We start from the raw sequence: 20432 nt of genomic DNA on the forward strand, positions 1-20432 counted from the left end.
TGTAGCAAGTTGCCCAGTGGTTGCTGATAGGCCTGGTCTCAGTGAATCCTCCTCAAAAGCCAAAACAGCCCTAGAAAAGGCTCTGCCCTCACCTTAGGCTTTTAGTGACAGAAACCAAAGCTTGAAGGCTGGCAGTACTGTTATAGCCTAGCAATGGCCAGAGAGCATTCATTTCTTAAAGCTGTAGGCACTGCTTCTAGCATTTTGATAGTTTTAATCCCCAATGTATATTTTAAAGATCTGTATACCTGGGACTTTTGTCATGGCTGTACAAAGACCTGTTTGGTCTGTCCATGGCCCCAGTTCAGATTTTAGTATCCACACTACGGCACCATGTTGAGATTTAGATATATTGATTTATTTAAAACATTTTTTACCTTACCATTTCTTATCAGAAAGTAAAGACAGGTGTCTCATCATAGACAAGTCGTTTCATCAAAATACTATAGATTTTTTCCCATGGAAGTTCTTCATAAGATTTAGAGTTTAAAATGAAACTTTCAAACTGTCAGCTCTCATAATGTCATAATCCCTTTTGAAAATACCTTAGTTCTTAATCTGTAAATATTGGAAAAATATTGGAAACCTTTCATCCTTTCTCTCATCTTGAGGTATGCCATAAATCTAGTATGAATATGCAGACTAATACATCTTCTTAAAATGGCTTGTTCTCTTGTTGGAAAAAAACTGCAAACCTCTTTCTGGCTTAAAAAAAAATTACAAAATCCATCAGTAGCTATTGGTGCCATTTTGGGTTGGAAATACTTTAAGTCAGTGTTTGACTTCCTTTTTTCTCACATCACTGTATGTACTCCTGGGAAAACTGCTCCAAAAGGTTGGGGGTTGGCCAAAGGGTAGGATATATCATCATGTGGCACTGCTGTGGAAAGGGGGAGCTAGTGAATGTTACGCCCACTCTAAAACAAAGACCTGCATGAAGAGAGTAAGGACTAATGTGTGAAATAGGGAGGAAGGTCTCTGCTGAGTCCTGCTCCTACTGAACCTCTCTGATTTGCTTTGCACACTGTTCCAGGGAATCATTTAGCTTTAGGGGTCAGGGTCTTGTGGAAGGTGGAGTAGGTTATTTTCCAGAATCTCTGCTTTGTTTGTGGAAATCTGAATCCAAACTATGCATCACTGCCAAAATGGCCACTTGCATGTAAGCCCCAAATTTCCAATCTGAAATGATTAAATGCCTGTTAGTTTTCCTCAAAATCTATTAATACTTTTGTTAACTATTTTTCAGCAGTCTTAGGGGCTGTGCATTTTGGAAATTATTTGCCAATATTCTCATGGCCATTGATCCAGTCATTTAATGTAGCTGCCAAAATCACTATGCCAAAACAAATGATAAAAGTTGCTAGCCTTGTTCGATCCTCATTGGGCAAGTATTTCAAAAGATGTTAACTCATGCCCATTGTCATAGTACGGCTTCTAGTTATGCCCCAGGATGGGAAGAGGTGAGTGCGTTTCTCAAGCCAAATATTTGCCACATTGCGCCCACCAATGGGAACTCTCTCTTTCTCCCATTGGTGTGGCTTTGAAAGTAGGCAGGGGAATGAAATGACCAGAGCATTGAGTCAGATTCAAATGATTAAAACTTGTCCAGTGTCATAACAACTGCAAAAGCGAGTGTTTCATGCATGAGGGGGGGCTTTTTCAAATGAAATGTGCCATGTTTAGACTTGTGGTTACCAACTATCAGATCCTCAGCGTTCAAGGCAGATGTTTAGAGTCTTGAGCCTAGATAGCTTCTGAAATCTGTTTTCTGTTTGTGTTGGTATAAACTGTCCTTCACTCTCTATTAGGGTTGCCAGGTCCAACTCAGGAAATATCTGGAGATTTTAGGGGTGGTGCCAGGAGCAAGGTTGTGACAAGCATGATTGAACTCTGAAGGGAGCTTTGGCTATCATATTTAAAGGGACTGTGCTCCTTTTAAATGCCTTCACTTATTTGGAAATAATGGAGGATGGGGGCACCTTCTTTTGGGGCTCATAGAATTGGGCCCCCTAGTCCAATCTTTTTTGAAACTTGGGGGGGGGGGGGTAGAGGAGAGTCACCAGATGCTATGCTGAAAATTTGGTGCCTCTACCTCAAATTTGGTGCCTCTAGCCCTCTTTAGAGCCCCAGATACCCACAGATCAATTCTCCATTATATTTTATGGGGACCAGTGGACATTCAACCCCCCCACACCTCATTTTCTGCTAACCCTGAAGCAAGGGGAGGCTCCAAACCAGGGGATCCCCTGACCTTAACTAGGGATTGGCAACTGTACCCTACGTCTGTTTTAGTCTCTGAGGTTCCGCTCTGCCAGTCGTCTTTTAGCTTTATTTCTGTTTAGTCTGAGTTTCCGCTACCTCTGTCTCCTTGGTCTGTCCTTTTATAAGGAAAATCTCACTAGCTTCTAGAGTGTTCCCAGCTGTACCAGAACAAAGGGTTTCTGCTGAACAATAGAATTATAGGTATTGTCCTGAGGTTGGTAAAATATTTATTTAAAACATTTTTATGCTGCTTTCCCACCCAAATAGGCTCCCCAACGTTGTGAGCAGTTCAACATTTAATTTCAACATTAAAACAGTATTTAAAATAAAATTGCATATATCAAATAATTCAGTAAAAACATAAACCAGGGATGAAGTAAGTTATTGGGGGTATATTAAAGCAAATACATCTTCACCCATGGCGGGAGGGGGGGGGACAAACAGATCTCCCTGGGAAGGGAGTTCCAGAGTGTTGCATCCATGACTGAGAAGCTTTCTCTGAAGTTGCCATCTGCCTGATCTCAGAAATTGGGGGCACCTGATGCAGGAATTCTGAAGATTGTTGTCAAAGGCTTTCATGGCCAAGAGTCCATTGGTTGTTGATTTTCCAGGCTGTGTGGCCGTGGTCTTGGTATTGTGAGACCTGACGTTTCATCAGCAACTGTGACTGGCATTCTCAGAGGTGTAACCCAGAGGATACCAGTCACAGTTGCTGGCAAAAATCAGGTCTCACAATGCCACCCCAGGTAGTTTGGCCAAAGGATTGGAGGCCATGGTTAATTGGCTAAAACAGAGCCAACTAAAATGAAATTCATCAAAGATGGAGGTCCTGTGACTGAACTACGGAGATGCAGGGCTGGGATGCCAGCTCCTGGCTCTTGATGATAGTAAGTAAAGTAAATTTATTTTTCTATCCCGCCCTCCCCCGCCAAAGGCGGGCTCAGGGCGGCTCACAGACATGGAATACCATGATTTGGATAAAATACAATGTAAACAGAAGTTTTAAAAATACAATTCAACTACATAAGTTAATTAAAATAGATAAAACAGATACTATAAGGTGCTATAGATCACAATCATACATAAGATGACTAGATGGTTACAGGTCGGTTAAGCCAGGTTCTAACTTAAAAGCAAGCTGAAAGAGAAAGGTTTTGCAAGCCCTGCGGAATTGATTCAGGTCCCGCAGGGCTCGCACCATCTCTGGAAGTTGGTTCCACCATTGAGGGGCCATTGCTGAAAAGGCTTGCTCCCTGGTTGTCTTCAGTCTAGCCTCTCTTGGCCCAGGGATTTTTAAAAGATTTTGAGAGCTATATCTCAGTGCTCTCTGGGGAACATATGGGGAGAGGCGGTCCCTAAGGTAGGCAGGTCCTCGGCCATATAGGGCTTTAAAGGTAATAACCAGCACCTTGTAGCGAACACGGTACACAACCGGCAGCCAGTGCAGGTCCAGCAGCCCAGGCTGTACATGTTCCCACCGAGGTAGTCCCACCAACAGCCTGGCCGCTGCGTTCTGCACTAACTGGAGTTTCCGTGTTCGGTACAAGGGCAGCCCCATGTAGAGGGCATTGCAGTAGTCCAATCTCGAGGTGACCGTTGCGTGGATCACAGTTGCTAGGTCGCTGCGTTCCAAGAAGGGAGCCAACTGCCTCACCCTCTTAAGGTGGAAGAAGGCAGATCTCGCAGTGGCGGCTATCTGGGCCTCCATTGATAAAGAGGATTCCAGTAGCACTCCCAGGCTCTTGACCCTGCGCACTGGTATCAGTGGCGCACCGTCAAAAGCCGGTAGGGTGATCTCCCCTCCTGGTCCGCCGCGGCCCATGCAAAGGACCTCAGTCTTCGCCGGATTCAACTTCAGCCCGCTCAGCCTGAGCCAGTCAGCCACGGCTTGTAACGTCCGGTCCAGATTTATAGGGACATCGCCAGTCCGGCCATCCATCATTAGATAGAGCTGGGTATCATCAGCGTACTGATGACAGCCAAGCCCGTACCTCCGTGCAATCTGGGCAAGGGGGCGCATGTAGATGTTGAATAACATCGGGGAGAGGACTGCCCCCTGAGGCACCCCACAGTAAAGTGGGTGTCTCTGAGACAGTTCCCCCCCAATTGCCACCCTTTGTCCCCGACCTTCAAGGAAGGAGGAGAGCCACTGTAAGGCTAGCCCCCATTAACACCTGTGCTATTAACACCTGCACTGGCTGTCAGGAGCCTGGATGTGTTCCTGAATGTCTCCCTTTCAATGAGGGCCCAGATCACAAATGTAGTTAAGCTGGCATTTTAATATTGACGCCAAGTTAAGCAGTTGGTTCCCTTCCTGTCTCCCCTTGACTTAGTCACAGTAATCCATGCAACAGTTACCTCTGGGTTAGACTTCTGTAATTTGCTCTGTGTAGGGCTACCCTGAGACTGACCTGGAAACTGCAACTGGTCCAGAATGCAGCTGCACATGTTTTTATAGGAACATCCTTCAGAGCTCATAATTAACCAGAGCTTCGTCAGCTGCACTGGCTCCAGATTGAGTACTTGATCAGGTGCAAGGTCTTGGTGCTAACCTTTAAAAGCCCTAAATGTTCTGGGAGCAGCATATCTTCAGGACTGCCTCTCCTGGTATACCCCCCAAAGAACACCATGCTTAAGTGACAAGAAACCTGGTGATCTCTGGCCCCAAGAGTGTCCAGATGCCTTCAGCCAAAGCCAGGGCCTTTTCAGCCCTGGCTCTGACTTGATGGAACACTCTTCCAGGTGAGAACTGGGCTTCTGCATTATCTAAAGCAGTTCTGCAGGGCCCATAAGACAGAGTTGTCCCACCAGGTATACGATTGAAGGCAGTGATGATTTTCCATCTTTAATGACCTCCTCCCTTCCCCTTCTCTCCTTTCCCCTTCCCTCCTTTCCTTTACACCAGAGAGTTTTTAGATATCTACTCCCCCTGAGATTTTATGCCATTTATTTGTTGTGGTTTTGATTGTATTTTATCATTTTATACTGTATTTATTGTATTCAAACTGCAAATGTTTTAAATTGTATTTTGTGTTTTATTATGATAATAAAACACAACCTGCTCTAAGACCATTCACTGAGTAGAGTGGACTGTAAATCTAATGAAATAAATAATTTAATAATAAGTAATTCTAGGAAAACTTGTTTAAAAAGTGTCCCAAACCTACCAAAAGCCTTTATTGGGTTACCCAGCCTAATTCACAGTGTCACCAAAGAAATCAATTTCTGCAGCAACAGAAGTAGAGTTTTTAGAGTAGTGAAATTTTGAATGCAAGCTGTTAGAAAATCAACATAAATTGTGAAGAGGAAAAAACATATGTCATTACATCACTAGCATTATTGGTGTTCAGAGGTTATTTTTCTACCCTTAGTCCATATCAGCCTGAGGTGAGGTAAATCTACTGTAGTGGAGGACAGTTTATTAATAGCTATATAACGCTTCAATGTAATGGTTCCTTGGATCAATTTTCCTTTGGAAAAACATTTTTTACCTCAATATGTTACATTGTTTGCAACAGAAAGTGCCACAACAAAATCACTTTTTTTTTCTGGGACAGTTTCATGACTCAGTTGCTTTATTTTTGTAAGCAGAAAGAAAGCTCAATGGTCAGTGGCTGTACTTGGTAGACGTTGTTCACCAATGTGCATGGAGGGTACTGAAGATATACAGGCACTTTGCTATGATTTCTGCTAAAAGAAGTGCAGCTGCGGTTGGATTTTTTTTCCTTCCAAAGAACTGGTTGTTTGCTTAAAAGAAGGGCTTTCATACATGTTTAAGCCATTAGATGGCAATATCTTGCCAGCTGAAACTAGAAGATGAGAAATCAGCCTTTCTTTTATGCTTTTTCTTGAGAGTCTTGTTCAGTAAATTCCTTTTGCTCCTTTTTTGCTAATTGAGGATGAGTTCTGGGGGAAAAAAATGGTAATTACTTTGAAAAATAGTCTACTGTGTGATTTAGATGCTTTAAAATAAGAACTTCCTGATTCCAACCTGTGGCTGCCCTCCTTCACAATTCTCAGTAACAGTTTGGCATCTTTAATAGCAAATGTGTAATGGGATTTGTTATACCTAAGTGACAATTATTAAGTGCAATATAAATAATTGGGTGCTTGTCAAATTGCCACAGCTGGGAAGTTCTGAGTTTCTTCTTTAAAAATTAGAATTGCTTGCTGCTGGGGAGCACACTTGATAAGTTTGCTGTCAAACTAACCTTTTTGTAATCTTGTTGTGAAAGTCTTCTGATTATAGGTGGCTGTGAAACGGATGACGATGGAGCAGGAGTGTCTAAAGCAGCCAGTTGTGGACTGTCGGCATGGCGAGTTCTTTCTGGATCACCTTTTTATAAGCAGGTTACAAGCTATGAAGATGATATTGGAACTGTAAGTACAATTTGTGTGCATTTTCAGTATTCTAGGTCAGGGATCCCCAGTCTTTTTGAGCCTGCAGGCACATTTGGAATTTTTACATAGCATGGTGGGCACAGCAACAAATGGCTGCCACAGGAGGCGGAGCCAGCCATAAAATAATTACTGCAGCTTAACTTCAGTACACAATGTAGATCTTTGTGCTGTGGTGGCAGCAGCTGCTGCCAAAGAAACATTAAAAAACCCTTGCACATCCAATCAGATCTCCAGTAGCCATTCAGAAGCCTTGTGGTGCCCTACCTGACCTCACCCCCTTTCTAAAAACACTTGACAGCTCCAGAAAAGGTGTTGGTGGGCACCATGGAGCCCATGTGCAGTATGTTGGGGTCTCCAGTTCTACACTTTTTAAGCATTCACATACAATAAATGAAGATCTGGCTTTGTCATTCTTGTTGCATTATGCAGAGTTACATATATGGTCCATTCCCTTAGATCACATGTCCTCTAGAGGCTTCATTGTATGATGTCTGCCACTGAACAAGAACTGAAATACGACTATCTTCTCCAGTGAATTTATTGATACGGACCTGTTTACTGTCAATATGGCAGCTGGAATGAGCAATAATTACCATACATGACAAATGATTGCCTGTTCCTTAGGGCATCAGATAAACTGATGCACAGTTTTTTTGATAAACCCAAAGCATCAGTCCAGTCAAGAGGCAGGAGAATTTCTGCTATGTAATTAATCCCATTCTAGTCCCGATCAATAGTAGTCAAATTGGTTTTTGAATTTTAAGTTTTTAAAATATATTTACAAAAAAATGTGAACACTAGGTTGCCAGTGTGAAAGGGCATCCCTGTTGTATGGCAAAGGATAGGAATGCCTTCCAAGATGAATGCTTGCATCAGTGAAACAAATATTTTCCCAGTCAACCAGTATTTGGTTTACATGCAGATTTTTATATAGATGTAATCAGCTACCTGATTTAAGATGCATATGCTTTGCTTGACTCATGTTTCTTTAATCACGTCATCTCTCCAGTTCTTACTTGGTATATAGCATTGTCTGCACTTAACCTCATACTGTGTAAGTGGGGAGTGTACTCTTGACTTTTTTTTAATACTGATGGTGATGTGGGGCAGATTGGCAGGCTCGTGGGGTGATTGCTGCTTTACTGAGCCCACTTGAATATCCGAATGGTCTCCCTTCATGTACAAAACCAGTACATCCAGGTGTAGTATTATAAAAGTTCAGTTCAGTATAGCTCAGCAACCAGTTGCATCACTTGAACCTGCTAATTGTGACCTTCCGTTCAGAGATTTAGACTGTTTTACTGCTGCAGGAGAAAATGAAGCTTTAGGCATTTGTCTGACACTAGGAAATATGTCATGGGTATTTGATGACTAAATGTAAACCTCTAGTTTTGTGGCCCAATCAGTCCCAAAACTTGTTCGTAATAGCACTAGGTTGTATCAAAGCCATAACATTGGAGCCAGAAGTGCTCTTTCACTCATGTAAAAACAGAAGCTGTGAGTGAAAACAGTATTTTTGACAAAGAACAGTTAAAAACTGTGCAGTGACTTGATAATTGTTTGTTTTCCATCAGACCAAGCGACGTTCTTTGTTCAAGATTATGAATTTCAAATTTTACAACAAACAAGGAAGGGACCAGGTAATGGAGGGAATGTGTGCATGTTGTTACTATTTACTCAGGCTGTACTTGTCCAGGGCAGCACCGACATAGATCATTTTGTGGTAATCCATTCTTGGAATGTCAAGACTATGGATTACTGTTATTAAGACCCTGTGCTCTGGCAAAACATGCTTTGTTGGATAATTATTTGCAGTGCAGATGAAACAGACCTCCCAAACCTATGCTCCTGCTCAACTTAAAAAAAAAATGTCAGTGTTTGGCCCTTTTGGATAGTGGAAGGACCTTTCTGTCATGTCTTGGCTCCATTCTAACTCTGTTGCTCTTAGTGCAGCTTGTCAGATGGTGCATCAAGTGATGAATCTACTGCTCTTAGTTCTACTCAAAAGACCCATCCCGTAGCTTCAAAAAGATCCTTTCCCTTCCTCTCCCCACAACAGAAACCCTGAGAGGTAGGTGGGGCTAAGAGAGCTTTCCCAGAACTGCTCTTCAGAGAATAGCTATACTGAGTACTTGTGGCTGACCCAAGGTCATGCAGCAGCTGCATGTGGAGGAGTGGGAATCAAACCCAGTTCTCCCAGATAAGAGTCCTTGTACTTAACCACTACACCAAACTGACTCTTGCACTGAAGCTGGGGGCGGGGTTGGCATTTTTGCAGAACAGTGCTGCTGTGGCAGTGCCAGCTTAACCAATCCAAGCAACGGGGGCATTGCAAGGGGTTTTTTTTGTAGGCCTAGCACAGCCAGTGCATGTACAGAGTGCCCAGCAGTACCAGTGCTGCTGTGGCAATGCCAGCTCATAATATCCAAGCAAGGTGGGGTTCCAAGCCCAGCAAAGCCAGTGCATGTACAAAGTGCCAAGCTGTACCAGTGCAATGTACTGTGCCAAGCAAAACCCAGTACCTTCCCTTAAATGCTTTCTGTTTTTTCTCCATTGAAAACAATGGAGAATGGGGACACCTTTGAGCACACTGTACATGAACTGGTTCTGCTGGGCACTCTGTATATGTGCTGGTTGTGTTGGGCTTGAAACCCCCCTCCCTTTGCTTGGATTTGTTGAACTGGCATTGCCACAGTAGCAGTGATTTTGCTAGGCTTGGAAAAATCCCTGCCTCTTCAGTTTCTATTGCAGAGATTCTCTATTTTGACATCAGTCCTTTTTTTCTCTCTCCTTCCATTGGAAACAATTGAGAATGGGGGCATGTTCTATGGGAACTCATAGAATTGAACCCCCCATTCCAATCTTTTTGAAATGTGGAAGATTTTTTGAGGCGAGGCACCAGAAGCTACGTTGAATTTTTGGTGCCTAGAAAAAAAAGCCCCCTCAGACCCCAGGGTGCCCCTAGATAGAGTCCACATTGACTGTAATGCTCCCATAGGGTATAACGGAGTCAAAAAATTAGGATTTTTGAAAAAATCCAAATATCATACCGGTATTGGAATTTGATTTTTTGGGGGAATACCAAATGTTTTGAAGTCCAAAATATCTGAATCCAAAAAATCACTCCCCCCCCCCTTTGTGCACACCCCTCATTTAGCATTTCTTTGTAGAATTACACTGTTAAATTTTAATTCTGCTGGATGCATACTTTGGAATAGGTTCAATTACAGATAGAGGTACCTGCCTCTGAGTAAATGTGCTTTGTGTAGGATTATAAGAAGATTTAAATGTGTTTTCAGAGTATGTAACCCTGTTTCAACAAATTCCCCCCCACCGCATTTCCTTTTACATAGTGCTTGCATTCAGAATTTTTTTTTAGAAGTCATCAAAAGATGTGGTATCGACAGATGCTTTTAATCCACCCTCATATTGGACTAAGTCAACTACTTTTTTCAATTGAGAAATTTTTTCCAGGTGGCCTTTGCTAAACAGGAAAATAAGAGAAATTGTAGAGAATTTGTTAAAGTTTAATAGAGAAAGTGAGGGAGTAAGACGTTTTCAGAAGAGGAGGAGGAGATTTTTATACCCTGTTTTTCTCTACCTAAAGGAGACTCAAGCAGCTTACAGTTGCCTTCTCTTCCTCTCCCCACAACAGACATCCTGTAAGGTAGCTGGGGCTGAGAGAGCTCTGAGAGAACGGTGACTGGCCCAAGGTCACCCAGCAGGCTTTGCATGGAGGAGTGGAGAATCAGCCCTGGTTCTCCAGATTAGAGTATGCTGCTTCTAACCACTACACTACATTAATTCTCAGCCATATGAAGGTCCCAATTTATGTATTTTTAACATTAGGAATGTAGCATACCATAATGTAATAGACTATGCAAATATGAAGGATCATTTCAGATTTAATGCACCAGGAAGATCTTTAAAATGTTGTCCTTGCAATGGATTGCTTATAACTTGTTGTTTCAGTCTTTCTGAAATCCTTTTTTTTTTTTTTTAACTTTCTTTGGTGATTGAAATGTTGGTCAGGATGGTGTCTTCAAGATGAGCCTTTCTCCAGATGGCACTCGCTTAGCGGCTATTCACTTCTCAGGAAAATTGACCATCTGGGGGATTCCCTCTCTTAAGCAACAAGGAGAATGGGAACAAAATGACCAAGTAGGTTGCTATGATTTGCATCTATTATATCTATATTAGTAATAGCCTTGGTACAGAAGTTGTCTGGAATTTCCTCTCATCTTTTTTGGACCTGGGAGAGAGAGGTAATATTTATTGTTTTGAGAGCCTTTACCAACATGCAGTGTAGGGCTTATACATAAATGATATAAGACTTGCATTCAAGTGGTGCACTGCAGTTCACAGAGAGTAATAAAAGCAACTAATACACCAACCAAATACACCCACACAACCCCACCCCTTGGATATATCTTTCTGTTTTGTGGTGGACTTTCTGCTTGTTGGATACAAAGTCAGCCATCCTGTTCAAACAGAAATAAATTGAGGGTGTGAATTAAAGTTCTTTAGGGTTAACTTTTCCTCTGTGGCTGCAAATCTCACTATCCATCTTCACTAACTCAAGAGCAAAGCCCATACATCAGTTAAGTATCCTGGGATTTGGGATTTAAGGGAAATAATATAAGCTGATTGCAGAATTAAATAAATCATATCTTTCTGTGAGAGTGAAATCTCCCAGTTGGGGTCAGTTGAAGGTACTTTGTCATCCTAAGCCAGACACCCCCTGTCGCTTCCAGAATTTGCTTTGCCTCAGGGGTTTGGCTGAACTGGTCTGGCACTCTTGCTGGTCCAAGACAAGATGCCAAGACAATTGAACCCCTGTGGAGATGCATTGGTATCCTCCTCATTATACTGCCCCAAGAACTCTGCCTGCCATACCAGAACAAAGGGGCCTAGTATATATTTTCTCATGTTAAGTTTTCCAACAAGATTAATAGCTCAGATTATTTTGGAGCAATTTTTGTTGGCATTCAACAGTAAACTACAGTTATTCCAGTGTAACATTTTACAGTGTGCAGAAATAATTCCAATATTAATATTTCTTCCAAGAGCAGCTAGGTAAAGTATTTTCTACTTCCCCTTGTTCTAAGTAGTGATACTTTCCTCTTTTTGAATGCATTCTCACTGTGAAATGGATTGAAAGGCAATAGAAAATGTGTGGGTGTCAATGGTGTCTTTCTTTTTAAATCTCTGCACGTTTTTATTCTCATACTGATGTTGCTTTTTGTAGTCTTTGTAGTGGGAGGGCTAGAACTGAAAGCTTCTAATAATGTAAGAAACCGGTGAAGGCTGCAAAGCGTTTAGCAACTGAAAAATAATTAGATGGCATAGTTCCTGTGGAGCGACTCAGGGGGGAAAACCTAACTGAAGGAAAATGAGAGCATTATTAGCTGCTTTGGTGGCCCTGTTTGATTGGGCACAATAGTGGGATATGAATTTTGTAAGTAATAAATGCTTGACATTGTCTTAAGGTGATGAATAATTATAGTAGATATTTATTGGAAATTGCATATTCCACCTCTTCTGCAGTTTGGTTTGTATTATGGATCAGTGTTCTGGCTTTCTACAATGGGGGCTAGAGAATGGATGATTTGAACAGTCCAGGACTGGACTGAGAATCCAAGCTGTTAACTGTTTCTCTGAAATTGGATCCCATTTTATATCTCACATGTTAAATTGGGCTCATTTCTCAGACAACATTAATTGTTTTGGCTTGAGGCAGTTTCTGTTATAATGCCAAGTGCCAACTATCCTGAGCAGTGCTGCCGTTGTCAGACTGGTCTTGCCTCTTTGCTGCAATGGGTTGTGATATGATATTCTGTGATATCCAGTTTCCCAGCTTCTTCCCCCCCATACTCTTTCTACTCTGAGGAAATGCTTGGAAAGAAGACACCACTAATTTGGAAGTTGTACGATATATGTTGTTTTGTTTTGTTTTGTTTGGTGCCTGACTGGAGGGTGTCAGATGCCACAACTATACCATTCCCCGCTGAGGCACCATAGTTGCATAAGATCTAACAGCACAGTTACTGAATATAATGGTATAGCTGGCATGCTAACCGGAGTCAATTCACACTGCACTACATAATGCATTTTGCAACTGGATTTCTACTGTGTAAGAATAGAAAAAAACCCAGCTGTAAAGCACATTATTTAGTGTAGTGTGAACGCACCCCAAGTGTGCCAAAACTCATTCTTTTGTATCAGGAAATCAGGAGCCAGGCATGGAGGCAGTGCACTGGAGGGGCATGAGGAAAAGACTGATATTAGCCAAATTTTTAAGTTTTGTAGGCTAAAGGTTTGGGGGAAGAGGGAGGAAAGAATTCTAAACCTGTCTAACTTTTGGGGAATCAGTAATCCTAGCCCAGTGGGCCTCATTTAACTATAACCTTTTAAATTACCAGAGCACTGCAGAGCATGGTAGGTTTGTCTATCCCTACCACTGGTAAGCCTTAGCCAGCCTTTGTGTATCTGGAATGAGGAGAAGGAGTTCTATCTCAGTCTTCTCACTCTCTTGGAATATGAAGGAAATATGTGTTTTGAGTTTGAAGGCCCTGTGTGCCTTAAGTCCCCTTAACTGGATTTTTGTTTGTTTTCATAGCCAGGTTACGATGACATCAACCCAGAATGGAGACTCTCTCTTGAAAAGCGAAAGAAAATTAAAGGTTAGTGTTGTAGTCCTATTACCCTGGTCAGGGGTTGTGGTGTGAGGCAGAGAGGAGCATGTTTTTGTTATGTCACTTTGTTCAGAAATTCTATTAAAAGAATATAAAGGGTAACAGAATACTTGTACAGACCATGTGCATCTAAACAATAACAAAATTCTTTCACTAGTTCCTGTGTAAATCTATCCTAAATATTCTGTCTAAAGAAGTGCTTAAGATACAGAAGTAGATGTTATTTTTCCAAAGTTCTCCATTAACTTTAGCCTAATTACAAGTCGCTATACCACTGATGCCTTATTGATATTTTTATCTCCTCTCTCCCTGGCTGTAACATCTTCCTATGAGTTAATGTTGGATAGAGCTTCCTCTTGATTCTGTGAATTATGCCCTGAGCATTTGCCAGAAAGATTGTCTTGGCACAGATTTGAGAAGCAATGAGACTGTATCTCTTATCTATTTTTTTTAAAAATCTGCCCCGTTTTATGCAAGTAGATCTGCCTAACACGATTAGCTGCATTATTTTTAAAGCTATTACATGCAAAAGTTTAAAGTCAGAATCTTTAATTATTCAGATTTGCTTTACTTAATTCAGAGACAACTTTAATTAAAATACTACCATAAAAATTTAGTGAAGCGAGACTTTGTATGTTGCTGATATATTGCTGATTCTCGAAATGACTTTTTATTAAATAATTGAAGTTTGCTCTAGTTCTTGGCTTGCTGTTCAAAATGCTTTCCTCTCCCTCTCTCTTTCCAGACAAAGCATCTTTTTACCCACTCATAGATGTAAACTGGTGGTGTGAGAGTGCTGTTATTTTGGCTCGCTGCTCTGGCGCTTTGACAGTGTCCTCAGTGAAGACACTGAAAAACCTGTTAGGGAAGTCCTGTGAGTGGTTTGAAAGTTCCCCTCAGGTCACTTCGGCACATGATGGAGGATTCCTAAGTTTGGAGGTAGGAAGTGTCAGTTGTATGCTGCCAAGGTCAAAATTTCCAATATGCAAAGCATTCAGTCCTCCTCCTGGTTGTTAAAAAAAACCCCATTCTGCTCTTGTAGCGGGGTAGTTATAGTCCAGTTAGATCACTTTAAACAAATTCTTGGTGCTGACTCCAGTTTAATGGAAAACTTCATCAAGAATGATGGTTCATAATAAAAAGGAACCACTAGGTAAGCACAGTGATGTAGAGATTCCAGCATTAGTTCTGTTGGCACCTCAGAGTCATGACTTTGCTTTTCTCTGCTATGGATATTTGTTGGGTGACATGAGGCCAGGCACACACTCTCAGCTGATGTGCTGATACTCCAGCCATTGTAATGGCCTGGCTCTGGACGCTTGAGAGGAAATTTATTTTCTGATAATGATCATTTTGGCTCCCAACTTCTTTTGATTGAGGTTACTGATTGCCTCCTGGTGTCCTGAAGCCTAACAGACTTAAGTGTGATGCATTGCCCTGTTTAGTAAGAATTGCTTTCCTTGTAGTGTGAGGTAAAGTTGGCTCCGAAGAGGCTGCGCTTGGAGAGCAGACCTGGGGATGAAGATGGAGGAGAGGATGATTCCGATTCAGATGATGAAAGTTCCACCAAGGCCCAGTATTTTGGCTACATAAAGCAAGCATTGTACTTTGTGACTGAAATGGAGCGATTTGCACCTCCACGGAAACGCCCACGCACTATTATAAAAAATTATCGTCTTGTTAACCTGAGATCCACAACCCCAGAGGAGCTGTACCAAAGAAAGGTAAAGATTAGGTATTTTCCACTTCCCCCCTCCTCTGCAAATATTTACATGCAATTCTAAGGTACTTATTTTTTTTTTTGTTAGAATACCATACTCAAGTCAGTCTGTTCCTGGAAATTCATATATAAATATCTATGGGTTGTGCTGCATGTTATATTGATTTAAAATCTCCTTCCAGCAGAATATTTTTAGGATCTGTGGGTTAGATGTCATCAATTTTGCATACATACCAGCAGCATCCCCATATCTTTACAGTATTTAGGAGCTGTGGATAATGTACCATGAATAGCAGCTGAAAGTATCTGCAGGTTAAGAGCATATCAATTGAAAATGCCTGTTATGTGTCCCTTTCCCATTATTGCTTTATTAGCCAATTAACGTGCAACTGTTTTTGTTGTATATAGTTCAGATATCTGCCTTTTGATATAAATCCACTTTGGGAATTCACTGTCTTCTTCCATATAGCCCTATCCATTCACTATATTCTGACCCTTGTGTACGTTCACCTGCAGAGCTGATCTGGATAACACTATCTTCTGTGGTACCAACTAGTCTGTAAAACAGATTAGGCAAAGGCTATTTCATTTGGCTTTTGATTTAAGTTGATGATGTCGGTTGTTCTGATGTTGGTCCTAACTTTGGGTTTACCCTGATATTGTTCTCTGATCTTGATTTATTCTCTTTATCACTTGAGGCTGCTTGTTTCATTCTCCTGGTGATGTTTAAAAATGTCTTGTTTTTAATTGTTGTTGAACTGAACTGGGAAGGCAGAATATCAATGTTTTTAATACATTCCAAGTGTGTGATATTGTATTCGGAAGATGAAATTTTGCTTGTCATATGACTGCTTTGTGAAACTTAATGTCATTGTATTGCACATGAGTTGTATTTGGGAAATTGTAGCAAAACAAAATGTGGTTGAAACATGTATTTACTGTATGAGAATTGCTGGTTTTTTAACTCTTGTAATGGCTCCCATATAAGTTAATTTTATTTTGATATTTTTTTGTATGGGAATTGCTGGGGTTTTAGCTCTTGTAATGAAGCCCATGTAAGTTAATTTAATTTTGATACATTTTTTTTGAAGATTGATAATGAAGAATATGGGGAAGCTTTATCACTGGCTCAAGCATATGACCTCGATTCAGACCTTGTTTATCAGAGGCAATGGAGGAAATCAGCTGTTAGCATTGCTTCAATTCAGGATTATCTGGTATGTATTTCTGTGAGGAGGGTAGTCTTTCCCCCACATCTTTTTATGGCCTGTGAATATTCCCAATTAGTGTAGGATGCATTGTGAATAACTATTTTTAAGAACCCAGAATTGGAAGCAAACGCTAATGTTGCCTTTATGCTAATTGTTGGAATTTTGGCTTAAGACCTTTGGTCAAATGAGCTAATAAAAAGATTGATCATTCATGTTGGCAAGTAGATTTGATCATCAGGTCACAATTGGAGATGGATGAGGGAAAAGTAATGGAACATTTAACAATGCAATATAAGGACTCTTAAAAGTGTACTACTTTCCTTTGGTAATCAGCAGGCTCCAATAATTTGCTTAAAACTGTTCTTTTTTCTTTTTTGGTGGGGGACAGAGCAAAATTAATAAGCGTTCCTGGGTTCTTCACGAATGCCTGGAAAGAGTTCCTGAGAATGTGGATGCTGCTAAAGAATTGCTGCAGTATGGCTTGAAGGGAACAGACCTGGAAGCTCTCATCGCCATAGGGAAAGGAGAAGATGGTGGCAGGTTTGAGAGGGTGGATTTGTTGGTTCTGCTCCTTTTACTTCCAGAAGTGGCTAACTGACATGAGGCAAAAACTATAACTGTCCCTAGCTAATTTATGGTTGAATGCCTATCAGGAGAGTACGTAGACCTTTTCCATGTTGCTCCTGAATGGTGCAATCTTATGTGAAAATGGGGCTGACAGATAGTGTCTGTGTAGATTTCTCCCCCAGCCCAATCCTCTGGTGTCCCTAACATGCAGAGACAGAAAGCAAGTTGGGATGTAGGCCTGACTTTGCCTTAGCCCCCTGGCTCCTGTCCCGTGGTGCCAGTTTCTTGTTGCCTGTGGTCCATGTTGCTCCAAATGATAACATGAAAGTGGAGTGTTGAACTGGACAATGTTTTCGTTTTAGGCTATGAATAATAATAGAACTGAGACTGTGACAAGCATAAATGTCTTAGGACAATAAAAATTATTATTTAAAATGTTTTTATGTTACCTTTCCAGCAGGGTCTGCAAGTCTGCTTGATTTGCTTCCTCTATACACCTACTTAAAACATGTAATTATTTGTTCAAGCTCTTTATTGTTGTTTGAAGAATGGCTAAATTTTAATTCATGAAGAACATTTTTAAAGTATAGTTTGTGAAGAAAATATGATGTATCCCTCCCTATTCAGACTGTGAAAAGGTACACAGATGGAATTGGAATCCTGAAAGCTTTTCTCCAAAGAATAAATTTGGTTTGGTACTATTCAGTTTAAAGAAATCTGGTGTAGTTTTAAAAGGTAGCTCTTCGTTCTTGGCCAATTAGCTCTTCATACTTTGATTATCATTCTTCTTCCAGGTTTATATTGCCAGGTGACGTGGACATTGACGAACTGCTGTATGAAGAGTTTTTAACTCCTGAGGAAGAAGCAGAAAGTAGGAAGGAACGTGAAGCCATGAAGCGTCAAGAACTTCTTCTATCAATAGACTTCTCTAAGTAAATTATGTGTTGTGCTCTTTGTCTCTTGTTAATATATGCAGAATTACCAAGGGATCAGCTTTTTTATTATGTTTTGCTTCTTATTGGATTGAGGTTCAGATTTTAAAATATGGTTCATGAGTCTTCCCTGCTTTCCTCTCCCTTCAGTTATGCCAATGACAGAAGCAGGAGGGGAGTCATTTTGCCTTGTTGCCCTTCGTGACTACATCCCACCAACCTGTTTGTCTATTACTTCATATGTGCTCTCCTACCACAGGAATCCACATTTCTTGGGCCAGAAGGGATTGCTGGAAGGAGGAGAGGGAAGCACAACTGTCAGCACTTTCCACCAATAAATCGCTAGATCTAGTCTCTGGAGTGCTCTTTGAAAGCAGTGCAATTTGTTGCAGTAGTCATTTTGGATTTTTAAAAGTGCGAACAAACTTATTTGCTCCAGCACTGATAACATCTAAATAGATCCATAATTTTTATATGCACATCTGTTTGAAATTAAGACAATGCTGGAGATGAAATTTGCATTTGGATGCTTATCCGCAGGCACACACTGATTTAAATTTGTACCTCTTTTTCCATCCTGAAGACCTGCAAAGTGGCTTTCACTAATAAAACCGCTTAAAATGCTATCAGCTGAAGTACAAACAGGAAATTAAAGAAAATATATTGGTTGTAATTTAAAAAGTTGGTATTGGCTGGCCAAAAGCACCCTTGACCAAGATTACTGCTGGAATGTTCATAAATTCTCTACTCCTTGTTCCAATGGTTCTGGTTTCTTGAGATAGACCACTGCTTGCACCACTGCCCTACAGTGTTGGTGCCTGGGTTGGGAGAGGTGGTGTTGAAAATTGTATGGATGTACACAGCAACTCCTCACTACTACTTAATGTTTGACTGTAAACATATATATTTTAAGAATCTCTAAAAACACATAAAAATGCCCCCCCCTTTCATTCTGATAACAGGCTAACTTTGGAACAGAAAGAACTTTGTCGTAGCAGGTTGAAACTACTAACCTATTTGGATCGTCTAGCAACATATGAGGTATGGAAGTTAGTCCTTAACCCATGAATTACTGACATTGGGATATAGGTAATAGCTTTAGGATGTTTCTGTTTGTGATTATGAATTCAAAGCTTTTCTGATTTTCATTAATTATAAACCATGATACAGGCAGTAGGGCTGTTTTCTGACAATTTTTACCATGTGTGTAGGTGTGTATTAAAATATTCTCCTTTACTGTCTCCCTCCCTGCTTTATTTTAACAAGCAATACTGTAGATTCTCCAACTATTTAAAACTTCATTGTGGTTTGTTTAGGAAGAGGTATGGGTGTGTCCTCATTTGTGAAAATGTAAAAAGTGTTCCTCGCATGTAGAGAGAGCCCTCTTGCTCAGATCCCTGAACTGTGTCATTAAAACACTGCAGCCAGTTTTTGGGTTATGAAAATTTTTTGAAGTCCTCAGACAATTGGCTATTGCCTCCAATCTAAGTAGATTAGTTGGTTTCTCTTTGCACAGATCAAGAGAGAATGGTGACAGAATTTTTTGTTTGCTTTGTTTTATATTTTAGGAAGCAGTGAGGAGTTTTGAGAAACTGATAACAAAGTATTTATATATATATTTTTTCCTTCAGGAAATACTTGGAGGGCCACATGCTGCTGAGCAGAGTTATGATGCTGAGTTCTTCAAGAAGTTCCGAAACCAGAATATTATTCTTTCAGCAAGAACATATGCTCGGGTATTTAATATTCTCAAAGTCTATTAGTAAAGGATAGTTAAATCAGTTTTGATCAGTATTGACTACTGCCATCATATCAAGTGGTTCGTTTGTGTAATGCTATTTGCTGTAGAAAAAGTGGGTCTCCTTAGAATCTCCTTAGCCTGAGATTCTGAGAGCCACTATCAGTCTTGGTAGACAATACTGACATCGTATTGTATCCCCCCGCCAACAAAAGTCTGTATAGTCAAAGAGAGGGTATTCCCATTAGTAATGTATGGCTGTGAAAACTGGACGATGAAGGCCGAGCGCAGAAGAATAGATGCTTTTGAGATGTGCTGGAGAAGACTCTTGAGAGTCCCTTGGACTGCAAGAAGATCAAATCAGTCAGTCCTAAGGGAGATCAACCCAGACTGTTCACTGGAAGGTCAGATGCTGAAGCTGAAGCTCCAATACTTTGGCCACCAAATGAGAAGGGAGCACTCCCTGGAGAAGATCCTGATGCTAGGAAAGACAGAAGGCAAAAGAAGAAGGGGACGGCAAAAGATGAGATGGCTGTACAGTGTTACTGATGTAACAAACATGAATTTGAGCAGACTTCGGAAGACTGGAGGGCCTGGCTTGACTTTGTCCATGGGGTCACAAAGAGTTGGACTCGACTGTGCGACTGAACAACAACAAAAATCGTTGCAGGGCTGAGGAGCCCATTGTGGGTCATTCCTTTTGGGATGTGTGATCGCCTCAAAAGAGGGGTTTTCATATTAACCTCTTTGAATTATGTGCCAATATGTTACACCCTTACCTCACTTGCAGAGCTCACCAAAGAGAAAGTCATTCAAGTCATTACAGGCAATACTGTGGCAATGACCTAAATAAACCGTGGGGGCAGAGTCTTGGCAATCCTGTGCAGGGAAGCCACCTTCATTTGG

At 41.0% G+C, this 20432-nt stretch overlaps 1 protein-coding gene across 2 annotated transcripts in view; it reads left to right on the forward strand.

Moving 5' to 3' along the window:
- Positions 1-20432, forward strand: part of NBAS (NBAS subunit of NRZ tethering complex) — a 230899-nt gene that overhangs the window by 26513 nt on the left and 183954 nt on the right. For both annotated transcript variants that reach the window (XM_060233719.1, XM_060233728.1), the window contains exons 10-20: positions 6498-6642; positions 8238-8303; positions 10696-10824; positions 13283-13346; positions 14104-14297; positions 14825-15082; positions 16170-16295; positions 16678-16829; positions 17651-17788; positions 18751-18829; positions 19420-19524. In XM_060233719.1, the coding sequence (XP_060089702.1) occupies positions 6498-6642; positions 8238-8303; positions 10696-10824; positions 13283-13346; positions 14104-14297; positions 14825-15082; positions 16170-16295; positions 16678-16829; positions 17651-17788; positions 18751-18829; positions 19420-19524 (1456 nt within the window). The remainder of the gene's footprint in view (positions 1-6497; positions 6643-8237; positions 8304-10695; positions 10825-13282; positions 13347-14103; positions 14298-14824; positions 15083-16169; positions 16296-16677; positions 16830-17650; positions 17789-18750; positions 18830-19419; positions 19525-20432) is intronic.

Source organism: Heteronotia binoei, chromosome 1 (genome assembly GCF_032191835.1).
Source record: "Heteronotia binoei isolate CCM8104 ecotype False Entrance Well chromosome 1, APGP_CSIRO_Hbin_v1, whole genome shotgun sequence".
Taxonomy (NCBI): Eukaryota; Metazoa; Chordata; class Lepidosauria; order Squamata; family Gekkonidae; genus Heteronotia; species Heteronotia binoei.